The sequence below is a fragment of the Stegostoma tigrinum genome, chromosome 30, assembly GCF_030684315.1.
Source record: "Stegostoma tigrinum isolate sSteTig4 chromosome 30, sSteTig4.hap1, whole genome shotgun sequence".
In the NCBI taxonomy this organism is placed as follows: domain Eukaryota; kingdom Metazoa; phylum Chordata; class Chondrichthyes; order Orectolobiformes; family Stegostomatidae; genus Stegostoma; species Stegostoma tigrinum.
In genome coordinates, this window is record NC_081383.1 from 11420323 (window position 1) to 11433544 (window position 13222).

At 39.8% G+C, this 13222-nt stretch overlaps 1 protein-coding gene across 1 annotated transcript in view; it reads left to right on the forward strand.

Annotated features, from left to right (window-relative positions):
• The first annotated feature begins 1325 nt into the window (after positions 1–1325).
• LOC125465936 (proprotein convertase subtilisin/kexin type 4-like) overlaps positions 1326–13222 on the forward strand; it is a 42513-nt gene continuing 30616 nt past the window's right edge. The window contains exons 1-5 of the mRNA XM_048559958.2: positions 1326–1602; positions 3142–3246; positions 5273–5365; positions 7916–8044; positions 9787–9863. Coding sequence (XP_048415915.1) covers positions 1435–1602; positions 3142–3246; positions 5273–5365; positions 7916–8044; positions 9787–9863 — 572 coding nt within the window. The 5' untranslated portion in view covers positions 1326–1434. The remainder of the gene's footprint in view (positions 1603–3141; positions 3247–5272; positions 5366–7915; positions 8045–9786; positions 9864–13222) is intronic.

The window sequence follows — 13222 nt, forward strand, 5'->3', positions numbered from 1 at the left end:
GATGACAGGTTCAACTCTTCCTCCGCCCACACAGTTTATCATTTGCTGTAAATCAGTGGGTGCTATCTCTGATTGCTCCATATCTGTTGATAACATAAAATTGTGACATCATGGCCAAAATTTGGGATGAAGCCCACAAACTATTTTTTCACAATGCAAGATGAGGTAGGGTAAGTTTTTTTTTAAATCGCAGAAATTGTAGCTTCTTTGTGCAGTTTTTCCCCCACAGAAAAGTAACTCGAAGCCTGAAGGTAACAGAGGGTTTCAAGGGGAAGATGAGCCTTTTTAAGCCCTTTCTAAAAGTTGTTTCATGGCATGAGAGTGACATTGGTAAAATCAGAATTTGATTCACCGTCCCTTATTGCCCTTGAGAAGGTGGTAGTGAGTTCCCACCTTGAACTAAATGCTGCAGGTACACTTGCTATGCTGTTAAAATGGAAGTTCCAGGATTCTGACCCAGCAATAGAGAATGGCACCAGTAAAATTTCCAGTCAGAAAGGTGTGTGACTTGGAGAGGAACTTTGAGCTGGTGATAGTTGCTCCTGTGCATTTACTGCAGAACTTGCTAAGTTCTGAAGAAGTCATACCGGAGTCTCATCTCAGTTTCTCTCTTCACACATGCTGTCAGACCTGCTTAATTTCTTTCTGTAGAGTTCCAGTAATCAGTATTTTGCTTTTACATATGTCCTCCCTGTTCATCTAGCTGGTAGAGGGTGTGGGTTTTGGGACTCAGCCGTCAATGGGTTTCTCAGCAAGTTATTGTGACTGTGGATGGGGACGGTGGTGGAAACTTCAGGACTTCATTCAGACGTTACACCTCTTTGAAGAGGAGCAAGGTCAGATACAATATCCAAGTCCTCCATTCTCCGACCCGTAGAACTGGAACAATCATCCCTTCCCCCATCGCCTCAGGTGTTCAGTCGTTAAGCTCGAGCACACCTGCCGATTACGTCAGCCACCAGCGACCGTTGAGCACGGGCGCACCTGGCGGCGACGTCACCGCCGCCAACCGTCGCGCCAGAACGGGCCGGTCATTGGCTGAGGTTCCATTCGCCTCCCCCAAACCCCGGAGTGATGTGGAGGGAGGGAGGGAGGGAGGGCAGGCGCTCCACATGAACCTGCCCGCTGACTCCGCTTCGGCAACATTCGGCTGTTTCCGTGAGCGCCACTCTCCAACTTGAACAATAACACAATTACCGCAAGTTTCTCATCCCTGATTTAATGGTGTGCGTGTGATACTTTGGAAACCGTAGCCAATTATTGCCCCTGCTCCTCCCCCGACATTGTATTGAGGCTTAGTTTTTTAAAAAAAAAATCCCTTAACGACCTGCAGCAAGTTTCTTCTTAGTCTTGCTGCGCTGGAGCTGACCTTGGCTATAAAATGACATAGTTTGAGGCTGGAGTTGAGATCGCTTGAAGGTCCATCACATCGTTATGAGTTATATCCGCCAGCTTTTAGTGGTTGGCCTGTTTGCAAGTGTTGTTGGTGAATTTAGTAGCGGCAGGCGGCTCTACACCAACACCTGGGCTGTCCACATCTCTGGTGGGGCAGGGGAAGCCAAGAGGATAGCTCGCAAACACGGATTCATCAACTTAGGACGGGTATGGCTTATGCTGGTGAATGGTTAGTGCCAGCAAAAGTTTGGCGTACATAGAACATTTTTTCACTGCCCAAGTATGTCCCGAATCTAATAAACCGCCTTTCTTATACAGTTTATAATGCAGAACTATGCGACCAATTTACACACAACAAGCTCCTCTAGGCAATGTGATCACCAGATCCTTGGGGATTTGCTTTACTTAGAGCGTTGATAGGAGGATTAAATGTTGACCACTCAATTTTTTTTATTTTTAAAACTGTGCACTATTCCTATAGTATTGTGTTGAGCCCAAACAAAATGTGCACTTTTTTTTGTTATTCCTTTGCATGCTTGGTTTAGGATTGGAGTGATGTAACACCAATGTAATAATTAAGAAGGAAATAACTCTTTATTGGTATTGATGTGTTTTCTTTTCTGACTTCTGAAAGATGGTGCCTCAATGCCATAAATTAAAGCAGCTGCAGAGCTGTTTTAGGACCGGGATAACAAAGAAATGCAGATGTTTATCTCATCGTTTTGAGTATTGGGGAGGTCTGTAAAAACGTGGTGTATTGTTGCTGATGGAAGCAAATGGAAATGACTGAGAAATGTTTTTTTAATTGGGAATAATTCAGTCTGCTATAGATGCAACTTTTCCTATTCATGCCTTTATCCTAATATGTAGAATAAATGTGGCATGTATTTTGGGGGAAAAGTGTGTGGAGCTTAAAGCAATAGTTTGAGGTTTTGCAACTGCTTCAATCCATTTTTGCAACACTACACATGTTGGCATTTAATTTTAACATCACTGTTAAGGAGTTTTTCCCAGTCCCAATTTGTGCTGTAAATGCTATTAAATGTATAAGCCTCCTTTACATTAGCACTCCCACTCGAGTTAAATGAATCAAAATATGGATTATAACCAAGGCTGGTGCTTTGGTGTGAGATGTTAGTTGGAAAGTTTTTGTATGTTTTTTTATTTGGTGGTTTAGATTTTATGGGGAAGATTTCAAGAGTGAGTGTGATAGGTCTGACACTCCCTCCTTCTGTTGCTGCCAACTGTATTAATTAACTGCTTGTACACACTTTCTGTAGGATGTTCTGTGCAAAATAAGTGCTGTGCATTAAGCAATTACATTAGTTGTACAACTTTTTTTGAAAGAGTTGATTTAGAGCTATTTAAGATGATAAATATCATATAATTTGAAGCATGACATTATCTCAGCCATGTTAACTGAAACTTATGATAATCTGGGTTTAAAATGGCTATTTAATGCACATTATGAAGATTGTATTCTTACTGCACATGATTGGACTTCTTCACTTTTTTGAAGTAAAATTTTGGTGTCAGCATTAAGTTCTTCTAAATCATTCTGGACAGTGTTAATGACATTGCAGAATGCTTAATTGTGCCTCTTGAATGTCTCAATTTCTGCTTGCTCTCTCTTCTGTTCGCCCTCTGCCTAATCGGGGTCGGGAGACTTCTGTAAAATAGTTTCACTCAAACAGTAAATGCTCAATATAGCCATTTGAGCTGTCTTCTGTTTTTTGGGAAAAAAAGGTTTTTGAAGATGGCCATTATTACTACTTTAAACACAAAGGAGTGTCAAAACGATCCATCAATCCACACCAAATGCGACATAGGCGACTGGAAAAGGAGCCCAAGGTAAATTTCACTATTGCGTTATCAAACTTGTTTTTATTATTTGTTCGTTAGATGAGTGTGGAGATTTTTGCCCTGTGGGATGAGATCTTGAGCTACCGCCTTGAACTACTGCAGTCCTTTTGGGTGTAGGTGTGTTGTCAGGAAAGGAAATTGAGCTCTTTGACCCAGTGAGTGAAAGAATGGCGATATATTTCCAAGCCCAGATGGTGTTGCTTGGATGGGGACTTGCAGTTAGTGGTGGTATTCTTATGTATTTGCTGCTTTTTTTTTGAAGTGGTGTAGTTGTAGGTTTTGAGGGTGCTGTCCAAGGATCCTTGGTGAATTTCTGCAGTGTCTTGTAGATGTCATAATTGGACATCAACGGCAGGAATTGCATTGGTACAATGTCTTGTATGGACCTTCAGAGTGGCCACATGGCCTACAAGGAACATTGATCAAGGGCATTCACTTTCACCTCTTCATTTGTAGTTGGGCTTTGCTTTGGTTTTGTGGCTGTAATGAGATGAGGAGCCAAACTTGTCCTGTTTGAATACAAACTGCATATTAGTGAGTTGCTCATTCTTGAAGTGCAGCTTGATTTCAATGTCCATCCATTCATGGCTTTTCTGATTATTTATTTGAGAGTAGACTGATGGAACAGTGGTGCTCCTAAGATGCTGCTCAGCCTGCTGTGCTCACCCAGCTCCACACTTTGCTATATTGGTTTGGTTAGGTTTGCTTTGCTTTGCTTTGTTCTGGCTTTTTGTGCACAGGGCATACCGTGACAGTTTTCCACATATGGTGATTCTCGTGTTGAACAGCTTGCCTTTATAGACATGGCGAATTTTTGAGTACTCCTTACTCCAAGCCCGTCCAACATCTGTGCAAAAGTTAAGAGCATAATGGAATACACACCCACTTTCTGGGGTGAGTGCAGCTAAAGCAATACTCTATGAAGCTTGATATCATCCAGGACAAAGCAGGCTGCTTGATTGCCACCCCATGTGTCATCTTCAACAACCACACCCTTCACAACTAGTGTAGTAACTCAGCTGTGTGTACCATCTCGAGATGCACTGTAGCAATTTGCCAAGGCTCCTTTTTGATAGCACCTTCCAAACCCATAGAAACAAATGAGGACAAGTGCAGCAAATGCATAGGAACACAACCACTTGGAAGTTCATCAGGCAACCCATCATCTTTACTTGGGACTCTGTCACCATTCCTTTTCTGTTGTTTGTTAAAATCTTGAATTTCCCTCTCTTGCAGCACTATGGCAATAACCACACCAAATGGATTGCAGCAGTTCAAGAATACAGGGCAGTTGGGTATGGGCAAGAATTGCTGGCCTACCCAATGTCCTGTGATTAAAGATAATTTTATTTCTGTTAACCTCATATGACATGGATGCAATGAGTAACTGGTAGCGTGGCAAGGTGAAAAATCTTCATTCAAGAAATTTGAAATAAAGCTCTTAGATGGGTGTGGATTTGAATGCTTACAGTATGAGCAGGAGATTGAAATTTTGAAGTATGATTGACATTATTTGTATGTCTAAACTCTGGTGTTTGGACAAAGAAAATTACAGCACAGGAACATGCCCTTTGGCCCTCTAAGCCTCCACTGATCAAGATTCTCTGTCTAACCTGTCATCTATTTTCTAAGGGTCTGTGTCCATTTGCTCCCTGCCCATCCATGTACCTGTCCAAATATATCTTGAAAGACGCTAACGTGTCTGTGTCTACCACCACCACTAGCAATGCATTCCAGGCATCCACCACCCTCTGTGTAAAGAACTTTCAACGCATATCTCCCTTAAACTTTCCTCCTCTCACTTTGAACTCATGACCCCTAGTAATTGAGTCCCCCACTCCTTGGGGTGGGTGGGGGGGGGGGGGCACGAATGGGTTTGGCAGAATGAAGCTATGCCTCACTTTGTTAACAGTGATCCTGGAGGGACTTGTCAACATTATTGCGGTTAGCTCTGATTTCTGAACTTGACTTCAGTGTCTGATGCGAAAAGTTATATGGCTACCTTTTATTTTAGGTGAAGTGGCTGGAACAGCAAGTAGTGAAAAGACGGCAGAAGCGTGCATTTTCTGTTCCTTCAGATCCTCTATACCACAAACAGTGGTACTTGGTAAGATTGAGTATTTTGCAGGGGTAGAGACAGGCTAGTGGAAAGTGATGTAGCTAGCTTTCATTAGTACTCTATTTGAAAAAGATTTGTAAAGTAGTGTGAAATAATTTTTCTTTCCAGGGCTGTTGAGGGAAAGAAAAAATTTGAATTACTGTAACAATTATTCATTGTTATTACAAGCACCTTTTTAAAAATACCATTTTATCCTTTAGTTTTGGGCATTGACTTTATCTCGGTTTTGAGTCAATTTCTTGAATCAACATATCTGTCTTGTTAACATTGTAACAGTCAGCACTTTGTACAACTGTTACCAGTCTCTTGCAGTACCTGTAGTAACACCTGTCCTAGATGTTTTATGACTGATTTCTTTCAGCTTTTGCTTTCATTCATGCTGTCAGAATTTCATCTGTCACAAGGCCATAAGAATTTTTTTTTTGTTGAAGGTAACTCTTGCAGTTCTAAACTCTGAGCCAGTAGATCAATTTGAGCAATTTTCTAGATGGGGGGTGGGGGAGAGAGAAAAAACTCATCATTAAAACAACAATGGATTCTCATTTGGTGACACCACTCCAACAGTTCACGATTCATTCTGTCTTGCCTATTTTAAAGAGGAGATGAAGTACTGACAGAATTTGTTATAGGAGTCCTGTCTAACAGTACGTATTCCATCTACCTGTGCTGTCACATTAAGTTATTGTGGCAACTGGTCTAACTTGGAAAATGTTGACTAAATGCTGGGAATTCAGTTCCTCATTCTTGGGACCTGAGAACCACAAGATATCAGTTGCAAGAAATGGGTTGTTCATTCATAGTTGCTCTTAAATATAGTCGTGAACTGCCTCCTTGAGCCATTGCAGCCCACATGCTGTAGATTGACTTACAATGCTCTTAGGGAGGACATTCCAGAATTTTGACACCGCAATATTGATATATTTCCAGGTCAGGATGATGAGTGGCTTGGATGGGAACCTGCTGGTGGTGGTGTTCCTGTGCTGCTCTGTCCTTGCAAATGGAACTGATCTTGGATTTGGAAGGTGCTGTCTGAGGATCTTTGGTGCATTACGTAAACAGAACCATGGCTGCTATTGAATGTAGTGGTAGAGGGAATGGATGTTTGTGGACATAGTGCCAGTCAAGTGGGCTGGTGTCAAGGCTTGGATGGTGTCAAGATTCGAGTGTTTTGCAGCTGCACCCATCCAGACGAGTTGAGTACTCCTGACCTAGTGCCTCGTAGATGTCGATGTAGGTGGACTGGTTATAGGAAGTCAGGAATGAATTACTCACTACAGTATTCCTAGCCTCTGACCTTCTCTGGTAACCACTGTTTATGTGGTGATTCCATTTGAGTTTGTGGTTGATGGTAACCCCAAGGATGTTAATAGGGGGTTTCTGCACAATGTTGTTTAAAAGTTACTTTATAAAAAATATAACCTTAAGTGCACTTAAAAATCAATACAGTTTATGCCTGTGCGGATTTTTCAACTTGGTTCAATCGTTTATAAATGGCTGTCTTCTGTTTGAGATTGGCTGGAGGGCTTTAAGGAAGGCTGGTGACTTGACATGAGTTTGGTAGCCCATGGTATTAAAAGACTAGACTTGTAAAATTACTGAAAATTAGATCCTGCTGCATTAGATTTGGAGTAAACACTATGCATTGGTGTCTTTTAATTTAAGTAGCCTTTAATTTTAAATTAAGGTATAGATTTCTTAAGTCATATTTACTTGTATTTAAATGAATTCTGAAACCCCATGTTGCTTTTTTTGGCGTCAAGAGACCATGCATACTTGGTAGGGAGGGAAATTGTGTGGCTTAGTTAAAGCAGCATGCTGCTATGCAAGCAAATTGTTCTTCCAAATTTCATTTTATATTATGCTTTCATGAGTGTCAGTTGTACAAATGCTGCAAAAGCAGCTAGAGAGGTGCTTTTTTTTATCTTGAGGAAAAGCAGCAGTAGGTTTGTGAATAGTAAATTCCTACAAACTGCAGTAATAATACCCAGACAATCAGTTCTTTTTGAGTGTTAATATTGGCCACAACATTAGGACAATTCCGCTGCTCTTAAGTTGATCCTAAGGGGCAGTTGGAGCCTCTGTTAAATGTCTTGTCTGAAATATAGCAGCACCCCTCATGTAACCTCCTTCATTCCTGCATGGACACCTGTTTTGGTGACACAATCCTCTGGCTTGCCTAACAAAAGCAAATGTCAACCTTGAACCTTGCCCTCCTCATTCTACTTTTTGTGAAAACTGAATTCTGTCAGTACTTTCTTGTTTTGCTATTTGGAGAGTGAGTGACCAATGCTTCAAGAATTTGATATTTGAACATTTAAATTAATGAATCCGTACAGTGTCTCTCATTTCTAACTTCTGGCAGACTAGCTTCTACTTTTTGTGGCAAATTGTTTCTTTTGTGCCCTTGGTTAAAATGTTCATACTTTTGGGAACTTGTTGTAAAGTATTAATTTCCACTTGTTCTAGGGATGGCGATAATATTTTATTGACCTTTTTTCAAAGCTTGCATCTCAAAACCTTGTTATGTTCATTATTTAGAACAATGCGATCCCTAATGATCTAAATGTTCTGTCTGCCTGGAAGCGGGGTTATACAGGCAAAGGGATTGTGGTCTCCATTCTGGATGATGGAATAGAGAAGAACCATCCGGACTTGGCCAAAAATTACGTAAGTTCTAATTGAAGTACCATGTAAATCCACTTTAGTTTTTATTGTAGCTGTTCACGAATGGCATAATGTAAGGGGAAGTGCTTCAGAGTGACCAGTTGTTTCATGAAATGAGAGTCAACAACACTTCTTTCCACTTTTGGTGTGTAAACCTAAACAAGGCAAGAAAATCTTTGCTTTATAGCACCAAATAAAGCATATACTTAGGATGGCCTAGGTGCTTCACGGGCAATTAATTTAAATGTACCTAGATAAGTATCCCAAGAAAATGCTGAAACAGAAATAAATTGGAAATACAAATGGGTAAATATTCAAGAGAACGCCTTCAGCCATCTTTAAATTGGATAATGCTATGGGGTAATTTATGTTCACATATATTCCTCATCTACCTGCATTTAAATTTATTAAATATCATACCTGAAAGAATCTTGTTCATCAGTGCTGTCCTGTGCTGAAATGCCTGCTTGCAATGTGCCTGATTCTTGAGTTCAGACTTGAACGTACAGTTTTGTGACTGAAGTATGCTGTCATCAAGTTCAAGGTTTCTGATTAACTTCAATGAAAAATAATTGAATATAATTACATTATTTTAATAGCAGCCTTCTAAATCAGAGGTTCTGTTCCAACGCTTTCTACTAACAAGCAAAGTATAGTTTTAATGCACTTCCACCTGCTTCTGAAACTTTTATAATACTTACAGTATTAATGTTTCAAACACATGACGGGGAGGGGGTACCCTTTAGTTGACCATGGCCTGGAATGGCTTTGGGGGATGCATTAGAAGTGTAATACTTCAATAATACAAGTCCTGAGTCTGAAAAATATTTCAGAAGAACACCTGTTCAGCATGTATATTCAAGTAGGTATTTCCATTGAGTTATGCCACACTCTAACCTAATGTAGTATTGGTGGAAATCAGGATGAATATCACCTAACGTTTTAATTAGATTACTGCTAAAAGGAATGAGCCATACAGAGGAGTCAGTTTTGCTGATCCAGTATTTACTTGGTCTTTAAGTGCAACTCTGGTCCTACAATCTTGCCTTTATATCCTGTAGTCCTTCAACTATTCTAGCTTTCAGATAATTATCTGAATCATCTGCTTAAAAGCCACTGTGAATGCCTCAACAACACATTGTATTTGAGGTCCTCACCTCTCACTGAAGTCTTTTGAATGCCAAATGTTTTCATGTTGTATATGTGCAAAGGCACCAATGAGCAGAATATTTAAATTAATACTAAAGGCAGATGGAACAGTATATGTTCAGTATGGTTGCTTCTTCAGTTCTTACAGCTGTGGTGGATCCTAGCTTGCAACAGATTGTCTGCCCGAAGACCAAGCAGGCTCCTTGTTCACTATAAGATAACAAAGTGTGTAGCTGGATGAACACAGCAGGCCAAGCAGCATCTCAGGAGCACAAAAGCTGACGTTTCGGGCCTAGACCCTTCTTCAACTCCTTGTTCACTGCCTTTTTTTAGGAGTGTTGCAATTATCACTTGAGTCCTTTTTTGATTAATAGATAGTGGGGGCGGGGGAGAAAATCTCCAAGGGTCTACTCCTGTCTCTGACCAGTAACTCATGAAAGCATGTGTGTTTCTATTTGCTGAATATGTAACTGATTTCAGTTGTGATATTGAAAGGTACCTAGTTAATTGTGACTATGAAGTTAATTTCACAAAACATAAGCATAATTCTGCATATTTTTGGCTATCTTTTTAAAATTTTATATTTCTTATTGCAGGACCCTAATGCAAGCTTTGATATAAATGATAATGATCCTGATCCCCAGCCCAGATATAACTTTAATGATGAAAATCGGTGAGTTCTTAACACTCGTTTTGCAGCTGAATTAGCACTAAATACACGTACTATCCAATAGACTGCATGCTTATATAAAATAGAGGTTACTTTGTTTTGGACAGTTACCAAATGTACAGCAATCCAAAATGAATCTAAATCACCAAAGTTGTTGGAGCTGCAAAATCCCTTCAATGTTAACGTTCTGACATTTAATGGTTGTTGTCATGGACTGTGTGTGCATGTGTATGATAAAGATTACTTTACCCCCTTTACCCTGAATTTAAGTAGCTCAATCATGATACATGCACAAACACCTCCAACTATTTCTAATTAGTTGTCTGTTGTCTTATTCTGTTTTGGTGCCAGGCCTCCAACGTTAAATGAAATTGATACTTTACAAGGCCCTCTCCTCAAAATTAGAGAGGATTCCTGACAGGCTAACTGTTTTTCTGTAGTCTAATTTCTAGAAGCTTGGCTCTTGGGTGAACTTAAAATTGGAGAAGGTTGAAATAATCCCTCTGTTAGGGTAACCCTGCTGCTAGTTTCTTGCTTATAACTTGCAGCTAGCTTGATGGTTTTCTGGTAGAACTGTCTGCAAAATCAAGTGCTGATGTTTCCCACTGTATGGGACAGAGGGGAGGGGGGAGGAATGCAGTGGGAAGAAGAGTCAAAATGGCTTCCTTGTGGTGTAACTACAGAAGTTCAGTCCTTTCTTCAAACCAGCGGGTGGCGTGTTGATTGATTTCAACTTTTCTATGTTGTTTACATCTGTAGATTCACTCACTGTGGTTTGGATGAGGCTAGCTGAAATAACTGAACAAAGGCCGGTATTTACTCCTGCACAGTAGGTGACACTGCTCTGGCAAGCTCAGAGCCAGCTCCTAGAGTGATCAGAATCCCTGATGTTCTTCTATCTGTCACCCTGGGCTTCCTCATTGGGGTTGTTGGCCTGGTTCAATCAGATACCTCATGTTGCAAGATCCACCTAGCTGACCTTATTCCAATCATTAGAGTCCATAATGCAGTAGAAAGTTGGTGGGACCCATTTGTGCCATCTTGTACATTTGGAGGAGAAATGGGCAACTTTTAAATTCAGGGTGCAACAGACGGGCTGTTATTGAAGTTCTATAGCTTTGCTAATCCAGCTTTTTAAAGGGCTATAAAGAATGCCTGGATGACTGAATACTCATGGGTTCGTTTAGGTCTATCTGCAACTCAAATGCTGAAGGAGATACATTGCATCCATTTTGACAAACTTTGTGTCTGGTTTTAAAATATGAAAATATTGAATGGTTCAAAATATATTACTTAAGTTGGGGTGGAATGACCAAGTGATTCACTCAACGCCCAGAAGTTCACTTCCTGTATCAGTTTATTGAAATTACACCGGTGGGAGGAAAACCTCTGAAAATCCAGAGCGGTCTTCATCTAACAATGGAAAACATACATTTGTTTGATCCTACTTCTAACATTTACAGACCAATTATTAATTAATTACATATAATCACAATTAAGCTAGTCATTTCACTGGCTAGAGATGGACAGGCTTGCAATCAAACCTTCAGTCCTCATTGGTTTCATGATGTTTCAGACTCCCTTATCTCCTGTCTTGGGAATTTTCACAATGGACACTGTATTCAAGGACATTCCTGCCCAGATATTTGTCAGCTTCACCATGTTAACTGCCAATTAGTTGAATACTTGCCTATCACCTTTTTAGACTCCTTATTAACCTCACAGGAAATACAAAAGAATTTTGGCTTTTTAGTAATTGTTATAATATCAGTTTCAACAGAGTTGTGTGGTTACACCTAATTTTAGAACTCTTTAGCTAACAAGCAGTGAGCAATTTCTTTCTTACAGTATTTGCTAGGCACCCCTATCTTTATCCTTGGGTGTTTTATTAAATGTTCATTCACCCCACATTCTAATGTCTGCTAGTTTCTGTACCTATGATTCGGTTCTTCCTGTAATGATGTTGGGGGCTGCTTTTACTTTTACCACTCCAAGACTGGTTTGCTCCTATAATTTTATTTGCATCTTTTCTCTCAAAGCTTTTATTTTATTTTTGTATGTGTATAAGTGAATCTATAACTACATCAGAATCTATATCTGATTATTTGAAGGATCTTCAGTAAAACCTACTATTAGTATTGTAACAGATTGATTAAATAATTCAAGAGACTCTCAAGTTATGAAAGTGGTGTGAAATGTTCCTATATGCAGAAGAAGCTGCATATTCTATCTCTGTTCTGCTACCTTTGGCCTACAGAGCTACTGTTGTTCTTACTATGAAGACTACATTAATCAAATATTTCACCAAGCACCCTAACTACTGTCAGCCATGTTCTGCAGCTAATACCATGGGTAGCTGTTGGCCATTTTCTGTGCTGCTAGTCATACGAAGCTGTAACACAGCATGGCACTAATCTGTACTTAAGTGGAGCATGCCACAGTTACATGTTACATTTATTAGATAAACAATTAGGAAGGGGGCGAAAATGCCTTAATTACACTTGATAGCTATCTGGGAAATGAACCATTTTTTAATTTGTTTTTTGGACAAAACCATGATGAAAAATGTGACAAGTTGAGGAATGTCTCTCCCTATTCATCAGTCAAGATGAATGAGTATTGAGCATTTTTGGTGATGTCTGTGAAGAGGCTGCTCTGAGTAATGCTGTGTGTTTGTGTCCACCTGAATGGAACTTTTTCTCCAATGTCTTCAATAAAAATATAACATTTCGAGTAAAGCAAAGCAGCCTTAACATCGTGCAGGTATTGGCCTAGATGATGCAAGTCTTCGTCTGATTTTATAATAAAGGTTTTAATAAGAAACAGCTAAGGGGGCAAAAGTGAAATATTTTTCAAATTAACTTAGATATTTTGGAATGTCTGTTGCAAAAATGGTTGTGTATCTTGTATATCAATGAGGAGCAATGGCATGCTGTATTTATGTCTACTATATATAGTATAGCACTGGATTTGGTGTTTAAATGGTGTATTTTCAAAAATCGCTTTAAAAACAACAGCCACCAGATGGCATAAGGAGACTGTAAAGTCTTCAAAATTGTACTTGTGTTTTTCTTGGACATTTTAGAAATTTTCCAAATAAATGGGAAAATAATCTGTTGGACTGTTATGTGGCTTGTGTTCTGTATTCCGTGGGATTTTTTTCCCCCTGTTAGTGATGAATGAGGAAGGCCTGAGTACTTGTGCTGAAGATGTCAGACATTTTAAAATGCTTGAATAATCTTCTGTTCAAGTGCAGAGAGCTCCTTTGTTACTCCACATGGATCCTAGTCGAGGCTTTTGTCACCCCTGTTGCAGATAGAATGTATGTGCTCCCATTACAACCTGTGTAGTATTATGTATAT